The sequence below is a fragment of the Lipophrys pholis genome, assembly GCF_963383615.2.
Source record: "Lipophrys pholis genome assembly, chromosome: 8".
Taxonomy (NCBI): domain Eukaryota; kingdom Metazoa; phylum Chordata; class Actinopteri; order Blenniiformes; family Blenniidae; genus Lipophrys; species Lipophrys pholis.
The window spans coordinates 12305059-12322304 of NC_137630.1; the positions used below are offsets into that span (position 1 = coordinate 12305059).

The 17246-nt window shown below is 41.3% G+C and overlaps 1 protein-coding gene across 3 annotated transcripts; it reads right to left on the reverse strand.

Annotated features, from left to right (window-relative positions):
• Positions 1 to 4405: 4405 nt before the first annotated feature.
• Positions 4406 to 16886, reverse strand: impdh2 (IMP (inosine 5'-monophosphate) dehydrogenase 2). 3 transcript variants are annotated; one of them, XM_080468696.1, is made up of 15 exons: positions 16420 to 16876; positions 14539 to 14587; positions 13309 to 13410; positions 13113 to 13187; positions 12481 to 12687; positions 11600 to 11687; positions 11310 to 11509; positions 11051 to 11141; positions 10748 to 10843; positions 9832 to 9903; positions 7319 to 7462; positions 7005 to 7149; positions 6107 to 6250; positions 5019 to 5102; positions 4419 to 4771 (listed from the first exon to the last, which is right to left on the reverse strand). In XM_080468696.1, exons 1-15 carry the CDS (start codon positions 16515 to 16517, stop codon positions 4750 to 4752), a joined length of 1617 nt encoding a protein of 538 aa, XP_080324822.1. In that variant the 5' UTR covers positions 16518 to 16876; the 3' UTR covers positions 4419 to 4749. The 3 variants fall into 3 exon arrangements, with proteins under 3 accessions (XP_080324823.1, XP_080324824.1, XP_080324822.1); XM_080468697.1 differs by lacking the exon at positions 9832 to 9903 and having other exon boundaries at positions 4406 to 4771; positions 16420 to 16886; XM_080468698.1 differs by lacking the exon at positions 9832 to 9903 and having other exon boundaries at positions 4406 to 4771; positions 16666 to 16873.
• Between the last annotated feature and the right edge of the window lie 360 nt (positions 16887 to 17246).

The window sequence follows — 17246 nt, forward strand, 5'->3', positions numbered from 1 at the left end:
CGAAGAGGAAGGGTTAACTGAGCCATTAAAGGAAGGAGTCTGGGGGCGGTGAAGCACTTTTAAGGAAGAGATTTACATCGTAGGACACTTCCTGTTGAGCTTAAATTATAGTTTAGAATAAGATTGCTAGTTTTAACAACCTTAACAGAAAGAAATAGTTGTTGTTCAGGAGCCTGTTGAGGAAATAAATAGATTTTAACAGAACAAGCATCAGCATACTGATGATTTGTTTGAAATGAAAGAATAAACACAAGCAGTGTGAGTCATGTAAGGTCAAACAGGATTCTATGAAAACAAAGTGAGGACAAAGGTAAAGAGGGGTGAGACCAGGCCACTGTGAGGCACAAACAATCCAGAGAGAAGAAAGAGAAAGGAGCCGTGAAGGTAAAAGAGTGAGGGTGAGGGTTGAAATCCAGCATGAAAAGGAGCTCACCAGCGTCTCCGAGGAGCTCATCCTCCTCCCCGGTCCTCTCCAAGTCTTCACCGACACTCTTGACACTCCAAACTTCCTCTTTAAATACTCCTGAGCTTCATTTCACTTTCACTTCTCCCAGCAGGACCAAACTCCTCCTTTTTCATTCCTCTGTCCACTCCCTCCCCGTGACACAGTGACAACAGCGCCTCTTCTTTTGATTTCTCTACTTTCAAATCTGCTCTAACTTTCCTTTTTGTGTGCAGGTACATTTCACCCTTTGTTGTGTTTTAAGATGGGTTTTTTTCCTCTCTTATCTGTTTTTATCTGTTACTATCTGTTTACTGTGAAGCACTTTGTGACTCCATGTCTGTGAAAAGCGCTATACAAATAAAATTTACTTACTCTTGTTCAAGGACGGTGTGTTAAAATCAGTTAAGACTAAAATGTGGCTCTACCTGTTGAATTCCCACACTGGAAAAAAAACTTGAACTTTTACACAATTTGCTATAAAAACATGTGGTCATAATGGCTGCTGCGGTTTCCTGAGTGGAAATTATCTTCAGAAGTAAAATGCCTCATTTTGAAGGCTTTTCTTATGACACTTCTTAAGACACGTTATCGGAAGTGATGAGGAACAAAGAGGTTTGTTTTTATTTTCAAATCCTCAAGCTTCACAAATGAAACTCCTCTGAAGCCCCAAACCCAAAACCCATTTATAGTCACCAATTAAACTCAAATACACGTTTATTTGTACTGCACATATAGATAGATAGATAGATAGATAGATAGATAGATAGATAGATAGATAGATAGATAGATAGATAGATAGATAGATAGATAGATAGATAGATAGATAGATAGATAGATAGATAGATAGATAGATAGATAGATAGATAGATAGATAGATAGATAGATAGATAGATAGATAGATAGATAGATAGATAGACAGACAGACAGACAGACAGACAGACAGATAGATAGATAGATAGACAGGTAGATAGATAGATAGATAGATAGATAGATAGATAGATAGATAGATAGATAGATCGATAGATAGATAGATTGATAGATAGATAGATAGATATTGTAGTTATTGCGGTACTGTTGGCATTTGTGGCTTGATGGTGTGAAGAATGAATTTAACTGAAAAGAGAAGATTAAAAGCCACTATCGGATGTTTGTGTCTTACACAAAATAGTAACGTTAGTTTGAATGTATCCTTTAGAAATAAGTTGTTAGTGATTTGGCTTTTATGAAGGAGCGTTAAACTCCTTTGAGCTCGGGGACCAAATACTGACCTTGAGTGTGCTGGATGAGTATGATCATATCCTCACAGCACAACGACTCTAAAGATGTCCTTATTTAGAGGTATCGGTGCATTAAGTGTGTGTAAACTCAACATTGCAAGAAATATTTTGCGTTCAAAAATGCAAAATAAACCCTTTTTTTGCAGTCACTCCTCACTGCAGTCACTGATTATCATCTGAGGAATATAGAGCGTTACAGAGCTGATGTCCCAGCAGGATTTAGAGACGTTAATGCGTCCACATGTTTGTCTTTATTCGACCTGACTACTGTAAGGCACCAAGAAAGTGGAGCACGTCACACCAGTTTTCAGGTCTTTGCACTGGTTTCCTGCGACAGAGAACAGATTTCATGATATTACTGCTGATCTACAAATTTGTGAATGGTTTACACTCAACTCTAAAACCATCCCGACCTTTCAACCTGCCGCCCGTCCCTGAGTCGGAAGCAAACATGCAGAAGCTGCTTTTAGCTTTTATGCTCCAAATACGATCTGTAAAAACTACTGGAGCTTTTTAAACCAAGCTGGATTTTTACTGATGCCTTCAGCAAGTAACGCAACTGTTTATGTTGCACTGGATTTTTAATTCTTGTATTTCTAAGCTTTTCTTTTAATTGCTTCAATCTTTTAGATTCGACTGCGTTTATGCTTTTGTTTGTCCTTCTCATTGCAAACTGCACATGTTTGTCAATGCAACTTTAGCACTTTAAATTGCATTGTTGCTTAAATGTGCCGTACAAACACATCTGCCTTGGTTTATCTTCCAGGACCAGATTGATCTCTGATCTGGTGGCAACACATCAAAATAAGGTCCAATAAGCTTTAAAATGTGCATTAAAAAAAGCACATTACGGGAAATCTTAAACTGCCCAGCAGTCAAAAAGACTGATCATGTTACAAGTTTTGTCTCACCTGTCGGCTGAGCTCACACTCTTTGCTCTTTGTTAATTAGAACCATCTGCCGGTGGATGGTTTGAGACAGGTGGGATAAACAGAGTGTGACGGAGTCCTCCCATCGGGCCCGCCCGGGTTTCAGCCTGGAAAGTCCGGAGGATTCACAAGGAGTGTCTGATCCAGGGCCGGAGGACACCTGGGCCTCACTCCCACTTTCCGACCTTCAGCCATCGCCATCAGTGCACAGATAAGCACAAAACGAACTGGAGTCACGCTTCCTGGAGGGCGAAACCAGTAAAACTGCGATGAATGAAGATAGTTTGGGGTCATCCTCAGTTTCTCTATGAAATCTAAAAGCCTCACTTTACAGCTGCATCACAGACAAAACTGTGAATCGCTTGAATGTAAGTTTTCATTTACAGGCTGCTTAGTTTCCTTTAATACATAAAAAAAAACTACATTAAATCAGTGTGAATATTGATCTTTTCTTAAATTTTGAAAACATTTCAAAGCATCAGTCAGTAAAAACATTAAAAATGACCTTATCATTTATATACTTAAATAGACTTTCTTGTTTACATTGATGGCAGTTGTTGAAGTTATGGATTAAATCTGCTGGATAGAAGCTTCTCCTCTCAGGTAACAGGAGCATTCAGACACCAACATGCAGCCAATCCATTCATCCAACAAAATATACAATTAATCCTGAATCACTGGTCAGAGGTGTACACCTCTGGTTGCATTTTATCTTCACATTTTAAGAGATTACCTAATCTGTACACCAGGAAACATGATTTTAGCCAGAGTAGATTAGATAACACGGAGACCCGGAACTGAAGCTAAATAGCCTGCAAAGTCCTTGAATGCAAACTCAGTGATGCAGCTGAAATCCTGCTCACCTTATTGATGGTGAAGTGGCAGGATTTTCAACTGTCCCTCTTTATTAAACACGATTTTAGAGGTAAGATCACAAGAGCAGAATTTGGCAAAGAAAACTTAAATTTCTTCTGGGAGCCATGGAGGGAAAAGTCTATGCTTTTCAAGCCTAATGGACAATAACTCTTTCACCCACTAGTTGATAGTTTGTGGTTATTTCTAACGAAGGACCATGAGTCGACACTGAGGTAAAACCAATCCCAGTCTGCAACACCTCCATGTTATGGACGAATCTGGATTGTAAAGTTTTACAATTAGATTTGCACTTTAAGAGATTTTTTTACACTGTAGAAAAATATGTTGGCTGGCCAATGAGATTTCTTATAAAATGGCCTTTTTCATTTATTATAAATGTGTTGTAAGCTAATGCTCTATAACACGCTTGTAACATGTACATTTCTAATATCAAAGTTAACATGTTCTTGTACTTCACAGGGGCTGATTCTGATACGAGGCAAAAATGGTTTTAGGCGTGATAAATTTCAGAAACCATTTTTAATGCAAGTTATTATATTGAGGTCGACTTCGGTTTCTCCAATCTGCACGTTATCCCAGGGTATTTTGACAGCTGCAGTGTTTTCGCCTGGATTAACTGCTTGTAATCAGAGTATATCGTTGAGCTACAAATCTTTGTTAAATTAGCAGCTCTGCCTGATTTTTTCCAGGTCAGAGTAATTTACAAGGATTTTTTTCATGAATCCTGGATTCAGTTCCAGAGACGGCGACTATCGTTGTTGAGCCGATTATCTGTATTGTGGACGTCAGTGACACCACAAAATGAGAGAAAAATGACACGCATGTTCAGGAAAAGTGGGTGCGACAAAAATGTCAAACAATACAACAAGACGCCAAATCCAGACACCAGCAGCTTGTGGAAAAACACATTTATTACTCAACAACAGCAGTACATTGAAGACATTTGAACACAAAATGAAAGGCATTGGATGTGTTGTTTGACTTGATCACTCATGCACTGATGGAGAAATGCTGAATCGCCGCCCTTCCTTCACTCTCACACATGGACACCAAACACAGACGATGCATAGACGCTGGCAGGAAGACTGATGGATCCTCGGACGCTGATCTTCAGAGGCTGAGTTGGAGGAGGATTTATTTGTGCGTGTGGAAGTTACAAGCAGTCTGGCGAGTTTGCATATGTCTGTTGGAAGGATTCTCTTTCTTGAGCGTTCGCTCCTCTTCAAAAGAGTCGTTTCTCGTAACTGTGGGAAGGGGGGGAGGAAAGAGAAGGATCACAACATCATCCAGTGATGCTCGCTGAGGTTTCCTGTGAAGACAGACGCCGGGGCGGCCGGAAGAGGAAGTCTAACTGAGGTCTCCCGTGTGTGTGTGTGTGTGTGTGGTTGGACGTGAAACTAGGAATTTTTAAGAAACTGAAATGTGAAACCAAAGTTAACTTGACTCAGAGGAGCGGATCTCTACTGAGGAGGCAGTAGTTTGTGTGGTTACCTGTGCAGGCTGTGGACGCCACCTTCCATTTGAGCAGATGCTGTTCTCTTCTCAAACTTCAGCTCGCCCCCGTACATCATGGCTCTGAGGAGACCACAGACACTCATTACGTCATGTGAGGACAAACTGACAGGTATGATGAAGACGTGTCACTGTCAAGGCTAATAAAGAAACCTGCAGGGCTGCTCGGTGAGACTGACGTAAAAAAAAAAAAAAAAAGTTTCCCCTGATATCAAGCAGTTTTAAACTCACTTTATTGAAAGTTCTGAAAAAAATGGGAGGAAAGGCTGTACGACGCATCCTGCATCTCAAATGTTACCATGTTTCTCTGTGTTTTCCCTCAAAACTGCATTAATCCACTTTATATTTGTGTCTTTATTTAACTTTTATCTGGTTTTTAGTGTCAGATTTACTTTACCTCATTAATATTGTACATACTTTAAATTATATAAAAAAAATAATCTGTTTCACTTCGATTGTCATTTAATGTTTTATATTTAGTTGATGTTTGATATTTCTAATTTCTGCTTAGTTTTAACATTTCATTTTACTCTTTTTAACTCTTGTACTTTATATTTTTGTGTCCTTTCTTGTTCTATTCATGTAACTTTGTATTAATCTTCCAGCAAAGCACTTTGAAATCATTTATATACCATGTTTAATTCTTCTATTTCAATAAAAGAACGATTGATTGATTGATTGATTAGCCAATCAGCAAAAGTTGCACAACTCAACATGAGCCACAAATCTTTGACTCAATTCTACTTTTAATTTGTTTTAGAAACGGAGCTTAAAACTTAATCCCAGTCAACTGTGTGCCGCAAATTAAATAATTCATGGGAATTCTGCCACAAATGACCGTGTGCTTTCATAGTTATTTTGACAATTACAGGTTAGTGAAGATGCATTTCTTTTATTTTTCCATAATAATCATAATCTAAAATTCTGCGAGCACTTGTGTGCTTAGTTCACAAGCTGAATTCCACCAATTTAGCACAACATGCTCGATTAATCAATTTCCTTGTGTATGCTTCTAAAATAATTCTTAGGAGGTGAAACACGCCACTGATGACGGAGTGCTGCTCTACCGGAGTTGGGTCAGGCTCTTGGCCCCGATGTCCTGACAGGAGTGCTGCGTCCCAGCCAGCAGGTACGGAATAAACTTGTGGATGGAGCCTTTGTCCTGCACCGCTCCGGAAACACCCTGAGCCACTTTGATCTTATCGCTCTCACTGCGGGGAGACGCAAGGAGACAAGGAATCAAAGTCAGGACAGCACAAGGCAGTAACTCCACCTGGAACAGGAAGACGGGATGTTTTCTATACATCAACAACATCATGAAAAGGGCAGAAAAGTGGATGATCCCTGATCTAAACTTCCCTCCAAACACCTCAGTCAGGAGAAGGAAACATCACCAAAGATTCCATCCAGGGATGAGGACCTTGGTCTTCACCAAATATAAGACAGGAGTCAGTCTCCTTATGAGCAGTGAAAGAGACTGAATGTTGAAGAGAAATTATTGTGGTAGGCCGCTCAGAGAAACCATCACTCTCTGGGGGGGGATGACCCACCCTAAACCAACTAGCCTCAAATCCATGATACCACGGTGAGTTGGTAAAAAATATCTGACTACAGTTTTAGTAGAAGTTTTTGGGACATTCCACCGTATTTTGCACCAAACGTCTTCATTAAAATGAGCTTGGTGTTGAGGTCGTAGTCATTTTCTGTGGAATTTTATGCGTTTGGACATTTTCATCACATGTCCTCTGCACCACAACAAATAACTTTAAAGATAATGGAACTATTTTACCGGTCCGGCCAGCTCAAGATGAAATTGGGCTGCATGTGGCTTCTGAACATTGAAATGTGTGACCTGGCCTTCGTTTTTTTTTTCCCCCCCCCCCCACCTTGTGTACCAACAAGACTTGCATTTCTCATGGCATGGTGATGAGATTGCCGAGACTTTTGCATGTTCTGCCCCTGTACCTGAAGTATCTGGTCTGGGAGCCCAGGTTTTTGTCCATGGCGTCCAGGGAGCCCATGCCGCGGTATTTCTTCAGCCTGATGCCGTCGGAGAAGAAATATTCACCGGGAGCTTCACTGGTAGCAGCCAGCAGAGAGCCCATCATCACTGGACACACACACACAGAAAGAGTCAAAGAAATAACACCAGCAACCAACTGCTGAAAATATAACCCTGAGCAACTGCAGCAAGTGAGACGCTTTTCACATTTGTAGTGGTGTTTTCAGATTAAATCCACCTTAAGGCAGGTTCATGTAAGTGAGCCACCTCTGTATACCTGTGGATGCTCCCAGTCCCAGGGCTTTGGAGATGTGGCCCACAGTCTGGATGCCGCCGTCGGCAATAACCGGCACCCCGAAACGTCTGGCATACTCTGATACTTTGTAGACGGCTGTGGCCTGGGGCCTGCCACATGCCAGCACTGACGGGGTGAAGAAGAGGAAGATGAAAGGTTAGACACCGTGAGCACAGCCACATATTTGTAGTCCTGTCACGACTTCTAATATTGTAGTTTTATTGTGTGTAACTAAACTTTGTCAATAAATAAACTCAAGGTTCTCACGGATCCAGAATGCAACTTCCTTTAAGCTTTGAGCGCTTTGCATGATTTAAAGTGTCAGGTGGTGATATTTTAAGAAGAATCATGCAGTGGAGAAGCTTGCAGGCTTGATATGCGTCTCTCTGCGATGGTTAAAAAAGGAGAATGAAGAAGTAAAACTTGTCACATCGGCAAGGAATACCACACAGCTCTGAGCCTGAAGCGAACTCACACAGCACATGGTGCCTCTGCTGGACTGAACACATCACATTTCAGTTAAATCATGAGAATTTGACCATCTAACAGCAGCCAGGAGTGAAGTGCCAGCGCAGAAACAAAAGAAAACTCCCACTTCCTGGTTTTGGATCAAACACTGGACTCGTTGGTTTCTGCCAACTTGAGACTCTCGGTACTTACCACACCGATGATCCTAATTACACCTTCACGTTTTCACACGGCTCGACGGGGGGGGTGGGGGGGATTCTGGGATTGACATTTCAATGGATCATGTTGCCATTCCTAAACTGTCTCAATGCAGGGCAGAAAAACTTGTTTTCTGTACAATCAAAAACTAAAAATATATTTGTGCATATACACTTAGAAAAGGTGAAGTCGCTATAAACCGATAACTTAAATGTCCCCAATTTTTCTCTAAAGTTTCAGTCTTCTCTTGATCTGTAATAAATAATTTTAACAACAAAAAAAACTAAACAAAACTGTAATTTCCCCAAATCAAATTCCCTCTATTTTGTTGTTTCCTGTAAGAAATGTCAAATATTTGTATACCAGGTTTCATCAGTTTTATGTGTCAAAATGCCAGAATTGATCCCAAAACTGACTGATGGATCATCTGACACGGCAAAATGACAATAACATTGAACCCCAAGTTATTTATGTGTATTTCTTCCCAATGTATGTTTTTTTTTTTCTTCCTTCTTCAGTATAAAGACTAGTATTATCTCACTGCAGATACTTTCGGTTACAGAAACCAGAAACCACATTAGCAGAATTATATGAGCCCAACTTCAACAGACCAGGACAACAAGTCTGGTTTGTCTTTGGAGGTCTGGTACTGAACGGACTGCACAGCTGTCCAACGTCTCCCATCAACCAAACACCAGTATTTCAGTCTTGCGTTGTTCTTGGTTTACTCACTATCAGACCAGAGGTGGACCGAAGGCCGCCAGTTGGTCAGTGCCGCAGACTCAAGCAGCACTTTTTGGAATTTACCCAAAATGCACGTGTAGTTTTGTGGCAACAGCAGCACCGGCTTCAACTAACCGCTAGAAATGACAGTCAACCTCAAACAAGAGAAGCAGGATTTTGGAAGTATTTTTGCTGAAAACATGCAAACATATCACTGCATCCAAAACCTTCTAACAATGTGACCAAAGAGGCAAGAAGCGGCGGCAGCAGCAACAAGGAACCGTTTGATTTTTTCTCCCACAGCCTCAAATAGTGTCTGCAGCATTGATCTATGCCACAACATTAACCAAATATGAAAACCACACATTTTCAGAGCAAAAACAAAACAGCTGGTATGTTCAAGACAAAGAAAGCTAAAATGTGTAAATAAGCTAAACAATACTTCAGTCAAAAGCCTGAGTGTATACTGGCCATAAAATATGCCAACCATAATATGTTAGGCTAAACATTTTGGTCCAAGTAATAAAAGCAGCTGAGAAAACTAAACGATGAACCATGACAATGTTGATGCTGCCATTTCATTTCCAGCCATGCCACAAATCAAAGGTCTGTTCCAAATGCAAAAGACAAAAAGTGGCATCATATTGAAACAGCTGTGTTGTAAAAGAGACAAAAATGATTAGTAATCGTTTGAGTCCAGAAACAAACCTCCCAGCTGTGATAAGGTGGCTGGAACAGAGCCACCTTGTGGCTGCCGCTCCGTTAGCAATGAGTTGGGGCTGTCGAGGACACTATGAACAAATGGATTACTGATCAGTGGTTCAAAACAACATCCAAAGACATGATTACAACATCAGTAAACTGGGTGGGGTGGGGAGGGGGCAACAATCACTCTGGATGATTGACAAGATTAGTGCGGGCACATGAACAGGCAAAACCCCCAAAACCCCAGAGGCCAGCTCTCAAACGTTACTACATCTGCTACACCTACAGATGCAAAGCTGTTATACAGTCAGTGCAGCACTCAGTGAGGTGGAGAAGGTGACAGGCACTGTGACTACGGAGCCAATGGGAGCCCAGCACAAGCCAGCGAGGAGGGAACTTACTGCAGTATCCCGTAACAGTGGTTGGGGTTTTGGGGCTGTGGAGCCTTATAGCTGGTGGTACACTGAGGGGAGCTGGACATGGACAAACACACTCACACAAACACACCGGGGAGAGAGGCAGTAGGGAGAATTTCAGAGGGAAAAATAAAGAAAAGAGACAAAAGATGGAGGCGGAGGACAAGGGAAGACAAATGGGTGAACAAGACAGACACAAATAAAGAAAATAAGCAAAATAAATTAAGGAGAGGAATTGCTGATAGTTTAGGGAGAACTGTGGCAATGATGGAGACACCCCTGAAGCCTGGGACAAGAAGCAGAGACAGACAGATGTCTTCGCTATAACACGCACAGCACAAATAAATCACATCCCAGTGACAATCAGTTCCTAAAAGGACTGATTCCTGCAGCCAATACCGCTCTTCACAAGCCAAACAACACGATGACGAAACAACTTCAAGAGGACGACAACATGGTTTGTTCTCAAGGATGGTCACGCTGTCAGATGAGCACTCTTCAGTCCTGATAGAAACAACATTGAGCCTCAAACACACACTAAACTAACCCATAACCAAAAGAAATCAGACAGAACGGTCACGAGCGGACATATTGGATCACAACTGTATAACATCCGTAACCTAAAGAATCCCAACAAGAATGGAAACACCAAAGGAAGCCCTGAATGTGGAATTTGGATCTTTCACTAACAAAGTGCAGAGAGAAAACAAGCACTGAGCTTGTAAACCATGTAAAAACAGCTTTGAGCGCCTCAGACGCTCGCCATCTCCCCCCAAGTGGCTGATGGGAACTAGATCAGAGGCTCCTGATTGGCTCAGAGCAGCTTTCCGGTTGAAGCAGGCAGTGAGGTGGATGGCGTTTGTCGGGTGGTGTTTGTCGAGTTGTGCCGTCAGTCGCTCACCTTCCTGTGTGATGCAGATGGAGCCGCTGCCCATTCCAACTCTCAGTCCATCCACTCCTGCATCTATCAGGTTCTTGGCCTGAGCTGCAGTCACCACTGCCACAGACAGGGGGAGACAAAGAGGCCATGAGAGCCAGTTGAGGCAATGTTGCAGGAAACTGGATCAACAAGTCACAGCAGTGAAGTCAAAGGTTATTTATTCTGATTAGAGTAATGATATATATCGCATCTCTTATGTAGTTCATTATTTTCATGAAGCAAGAAAACCGCAGTTCAAAGATACATAAAGATGACAAATCTTACCATTGCCTCCAATAACCTGCAGGGAAGGGTACTTCTCTTTAATATATTTAATCATGTTGATCTGGTAGATCGAGTTGCCCTGAGAAGAGTCCTGAAAGTACAGAAACAACCCCAGTCGAGAGATTAATTCGTTCCACAAGAAAAAAAGAATCATCAGTCATTAACACACCCAATGGCAGTGAGTTGTATTTATGCAGCCTTGGACAAAACTTGGATTATAAATTCATTACAAGTTCACGGTAGTAAAAAGTGTCCTCACCAGCACGACCACATCCACCCCGCTCTGCACCAGCAGGTCCAGCCGGTACTTGTCGTCGTTGTGTGTGCCAATGGCGGCGCCGCACAGCAGCTGTTTGCGGGAATCTTTGGAGGCCAGAGGGAAGTCTCTGTTCTTCTTCAAATCTGTGCGAGCGATGATGGACACCAGAGAGCCTTCTTCGTTCACTATTGGTAATTTACCTGCAGGGAGAACCAGAGAGAATCAGGACAGAGTCACATAACCCTAACAAACATTTACACATTTAATGCGCTGGAGGAAATCCCTCTCACCTTTCTTACTCCTCTGGAGTATTTCATTTGCTTCTTTTAGTGTGACTCCAGCAGGAGCGACCACCAGATCCTCTCGCTTTGTCATCACCTGTCAAAGAAATGAAACCATTTTTCTAAACACATGCTCAGCGCCAGGGTTTTCCATGAGGAAGACTTAGAAATATAGCAGGCTTTTAGTTCAATGGAATGCTGCAATATATTTCATGCTATTGATGCAATATATATACTGAACAAAAAAATAAATGCAACACTTTTAGTTTTGCTCCCAATTTCATGAGCTGAACTCAAAGATCTAAAACACCAGCAATATTCATGGCGTCTCATCAGCATCTTGATATGCCGCCCCCATGAGGTGGAATGGATTATCTCGGCAAAGGAGAAGTGCTCACTAACACAGAGTGAGACAGATTTGTAAACAATATTTGAGAGAAATAGGTGTTTTGTGTATACAGAAAATGTTTTACATCTTTGAGTTGCAAAAGGTGTTTATATTTTTGTTCAGTGTATCATTCATTTATTCTGTGCAGTAACAATCTCCGGTACATTTCCAATTACTACCAACATTATCACGCCGGAAGAAGATAAAATAGTGTTGGTCATTATCTTGTTTTTAGATTGTTACTGTTTTTATTATTTATGATTATCATTTGTATTATTTTGCTACTCTAAGCAAATTTCTCCATTGTCAAACAAATCAAGGATTCCTATCCTGTAGTTTTTGTCACTTTTAAGTTGCAAGCAAAATTCTTTTTCAGTAAACAGTTGTTTTCTATTATAATATGAACTTATAAAGTATTGAACCATACAGATTTAGATTTTACTTGACCTCAAAGGCAGAAGAAAGACAAAAAATTAATAAAAAATCTAAGATTTTCACCCACCTCGCTCAGTGGTAGATTATGATCCTCCTCCTTGAGGAAATCAATGTCTCTAGAAGCGATGATGCCCACCAGTTTGCCCCCCATTTTTCCGTTGTCTGTGACGGGGATGCCACAGAAACCGTGACGCGCTTTGGCCTGGAAGACGTCCCGCACTCGCTCGTTGGGGCTCATCACCACAGGGTCCGTGATGAAGCCCTGCTCGTAGCGCTGGAGGTGGGAAGGGAAGGGAAGGGAAGGGGGGGGTGGTGAGGATATGTGGCAGAGGAACGACAAGTGATGGGAATAAAAAGACATCACAACTACTCATTACTCAAGGGGCACAAGGGGTGAAGAGAAAGTGCTGTTCTATTGGATCAGATTACAAACACAGACTGAAGAAAAGGGAATAAAAACATGCACAAAAGAAAAGAACTTTAGACAAGTAGGATGAAAACAAAGAAGGAAAAGAGATTATCTTCTTATCCCATCTACTCTCAGTCTCTTACTTTAAAGAAGAAGAAAAAAAAAAAAAAGGTATCATGTGTTTGTAATTTGACACAGCCATATATAAGATTTAAATTTTATTTTGGAAACAAACGCACCAGAGACCAGAAAGAAAATCTGAAAAATGCATTCCTGTCATTCATCACTACCTTGACTTTGCGGACTTCGTTGGCCTGGAACTCCGGCGTACAATTGTGGTGGATGAAGCCGATGCCTCCTGTTAACTGGAAGGACACAAGAGATTTGCGTTGGTGCAGGAGGATCACATGACAAAGGAACAATAACAACAACAACAAAAAAACCTCCAACGAGCCAACACAACTTGTGTTTGAGTGTCATACTCACTGCCATGGCAATGGCCATGTTGGCCTCGGTCACTGTGTCCATAGGAGAGGAGACAAACGGTGTTTTCATGGTGATTTGTTTGGATAGAGCTGACGTCAGATCCTTGGAAAGAAAGAAGCATTGAGAAACTTATTTGGCCATTACACGACATATTTGGATATTAAGCTGCATCAGTCAGGGAACCGAAACAATTTGAAAGCTGCAAAAATGAAGAAAACAATTTTAGGAGCCTTTAAGCTTTTGCTTCAATGTGAATGAGGCACAATGGATTATTACCAACAACAACTAAAACCCAGCTTCTTATCTCCAGATATCAAAGAGACAGCTCAATCATAAACTTAAGAGAATAGGAAAATACAATCTGGATGTGGATCAAGGATTTCTGAAGTGCTGCACAGTGGTGTAGTGGTTAGCACTCTGGTTTCAAACCATTCCCGGTACGAGTCTGTGTGGAGTTTGCATGCTCTCCCTGTGGGTGCATGGGCTTTCTCTGGTCATTCAGTTTCCTCCCATAAACCAAAAACACATATGCGAGGGTAATAGGCTTCTCTAAATTTCCTGTAGGTCTGAATGTACACTGTGTGGTTGTGTCTCTCTCTCTGTTTGCAGTGGGGTTGTGCATTTTCCAGACAAGGAAGAAACTGTTGCTTCGTATTAAGGAATTTAGAACAATAACTCATGAAGCAGGCTGTCTGGTGACCTGTGCCAACCTGTATACTGAAACTAGTAACACTAGTAAAACGCAGTTGGTGGAGACAGTTTTGTAGGACGGGAGCTAAGAAATAAACTGTATTTTTTTTTTTTTTTTCAAAAAGACTTGAGTGTATATCCAGCTTTAGTTTGTCTTTAACTGTGATGCTGAAAACCTAATGCACAGAATGTGTTCAATGTCTCATAACTTGATTTTCAGGATGATAGAGCTGAGAGATGGCTGGACATTTTCATTTGATAATAAATACCGCGAGACGACCACCGACAGTGACAACTCTCTGCAAAAGCAAAACATTTGTAATTTAACATGACAAATCCAGCGATGTCATGGTTTTACGCTGGGCTTCATGTGAGCACTGCGAGTGTAATTCAGATGATATTTGAATGGCTGATAATCCCTCTCACCTCATGTGCTCCCACCCCGGACATCATCGTGCCACAATCAGATTAATCTAATTCCACAACATCAGCTTTAATGCGATTTGATGCATTAGTAAATATTAGTCCATTTTAACTCACCACTTGTTCAGATGTGAAGTCAATGTAGCCTGGGAGAATTAGGAAGTCACTGAAAGAGACAAAGGAAAGCGATTAAACAAACAGGAGGTTTTACACAATGTCTGCATGTACCGTCACAACCTCCATGGCCACAAGGATCCCAACTGTAGACACTGGATTTAATATTTATCTAATGAAACACAAGACTGGCCGTTTGTTCTGTTCAAGTCTGAAGAGTAAGCACATCTGTGTTAATATTTACTGAAAAGTGTTGAAACTCATGTGAAGCGAGACGAACGAAGCTGAATTCTTTCTCTGTACTCCTCAGAGGGCTTCACGTTTCAGAAGAACATGAAGCCTCTGGAGGAGGCAGCGAGGCCTCGTGAGATCAAATAGCGGCAGAGGAAGATGACATGTTTACACGTGTGCTTTAAATTACACTGCAGAGTGTAAGCCATTACTGCCACTCGCAGGCTCATATAGATCTGTGAAATCACAAGTCACGTTCTCCCTTGTTACATGTATTATAAGAATAGTTCAGTGCTACTTGGACCAGGCATGTCATTAGAATACAATTTATTGGCACCATTTTAGAAATGAGTAAATTCTAAGACTCAAAAAAAGTAAAAACTCTTCCACAAAAGTTGTAACTACCTTAGCGTTGCCACTTTGGCTCTTGAGTTACAATTTGATCCAACCAAATGCCACCAGTTCAGCTCTAAACAAGAGCCAACATTTTTACTTTTTAATCTTTTTTTGCTGGATTCCTTCCTCTTTCTTATTGAGGATACACCTAATAATGATGTAACTTTATTTTTTCAAGATTAATATATATGCAAATTCATTACTAAAATCAATGACTTAAGTCACTTTCTTTCAGGGAATGTTTTTTAGGGCGACGAGCACGTGCTAACCAACGACAAAAAAATATGAACCCTAGAGCGGCTCTAAACACATATTGGGGGAAAAAATATAATATAAACTATACAATATCAGGATACGTGTTTATTGATAACTGTTCCGACTGCTGATTAGATGGATGTAAGAGCAGAATGAATCAACTGAACTTTGCCATACAGAAAACAACCCAGCAGATGCTCCTAAATTTAGCTCCCTCACACAGTCCAACAAAGTAGACTAAAGACTAAATTTAGGAACTAAATTTAGGAGGGGGGCTGCATGTGGAGTCTCTGAAGTTTTCACTGAGATTAGATCAGCATTTTATTTTTCTCTTGACATGTATCAATGACCATCTCTGACACACATGAGGCATACAAACGTTTGCCAATCCTGAAAACTTGACAAGATGTGTCATTATTTCCCAAACCAGTCCACGTAAACAAGGGAGCCATTATTTGTCCATTTTTAAATGCTATTATCTTTACCTATCCTGTGTTGATACTGCTGGAAATGTGAATTTTGAGAGAGAAAGAGAGAGGTATCTAACCAATGACAACAGGGATTTAACCATATAGGTTAAGGTTTCTGGCATTTTTAAGTATATTAGAACAGATTAAGAGTGTGTTCAAATTGTGTAAACAATGGGGGAAATAAAAGCAGTTTAGTGTGTGAATGTCACGTGGCTGTAAAGTGGTTATGCGTTTTAACGTTGATAAATGCTGCTCAGTGCATTGTGGGTAATATAGCACGAACTCATGTGCAATAATAAGTGGGGCAATTATGAGTAACAGTATCAGTTTTAATGAGGACATATCCGAATAACTAATCTTTTGGGGGTAGTTTGTTGTCGCTACTAGAAGCTTTATTAGCAACACTGCATCGTTGCAAGTTGTGGTTTTAATAGAGTTAACAAGATAAGAGTTAGCATGCAGAGGCCGCTCAGAGGGGACTGATGGTGACCGTGTATCAGTGTTACGGATGAAAAGGTGTCCGCGTTATTACTTGTACGTCAGTCCGTCTCCTCCGTTGAACAGCTGCTGTCCCGTCAGCCCGTCTTCAGGGACGTAACCGGTCTGCCCGCTGATCAGGTAGTCCGCCATGACTTCTAGTCCTCCGTGAAAACCACCGGGTCGACCGCACCACACTCACACGCACCCCCCCCGCACACACTGGCCCGGGACCAAACACAGAGAACTTTCCGTCCTCGCGCTTAGAGTTGCTCCTCCGTTCAGGTCTCAACGGTCTTACCGCCTCGCGCGCCCCCGAGCTTCGTCCTGTTTACCGGGTGTCCGTTAACTGGCGCAAACCGAGCAGGTCCGGTTCGTGTGTGGGGGTATAATGTGTGTGTGTTTTCAGGCCTCACACACACAGCACGAGCCCACTGCTGATGTTAAGGGTCTCACTCTAACTGCAGCAGACACGTGCATCATTTACCTTTGACAGCGTTTCCGACTACTGCGTCATTTCCGGCCGGGACGACCAGCCCCCTGCGCTTTACACCGCTGTGGTACAGAGGCACAGATTTTTTTTTTTTCTATTTTATTCTAAATTAAAGGTAAATCTGAAGGAGCTCAGTTGATGCGGAATATGAATTTGTATTCACGACGTAAATTCTTGAGAGTGCTGTGACTTCTGTGATAGAATGAGCCGCATTTTACACAACTCTAATCATCTAACACATTACACTTGCTCTATTTTGTCACTTTCACATGGATACCTATTTTTATAGCATATATGTTAAAGCAGGGGACGTATATATATATATATATTTTTTTTTTTTTGTATATATATATATATATATATACAAAAAAGTGTTGTATCTATTACTG

What these genes read in the sequence shown, in the direction of transcription:
- impdh2 (XM_080468696.1), bottom strand. Translation starts at nt 16,517, where the DNA reads ATGGCGGACTACCTGATCAGCGGGCAGACCGGTTACGTCCCTGAAGAC. An exon ending in ACGAAGTCCGCAAAGTCAAG is followed by an intron (nt 12,688 to 13,112) that starts GTAGTGATGAAT and finishes TCCCACCTCCAG; the next exon opens with CGCTACGAGCAGGGCTTCAT. An exon ending in TCCCAGACCAGATACTTCAG is followed by an intron (nt 6,251 to 7,004) that starts GTACAGGGGCAG and finishes GTCTCCCCGCAG; the next exon opens with TGAGAGCGATAAGATCAAAG.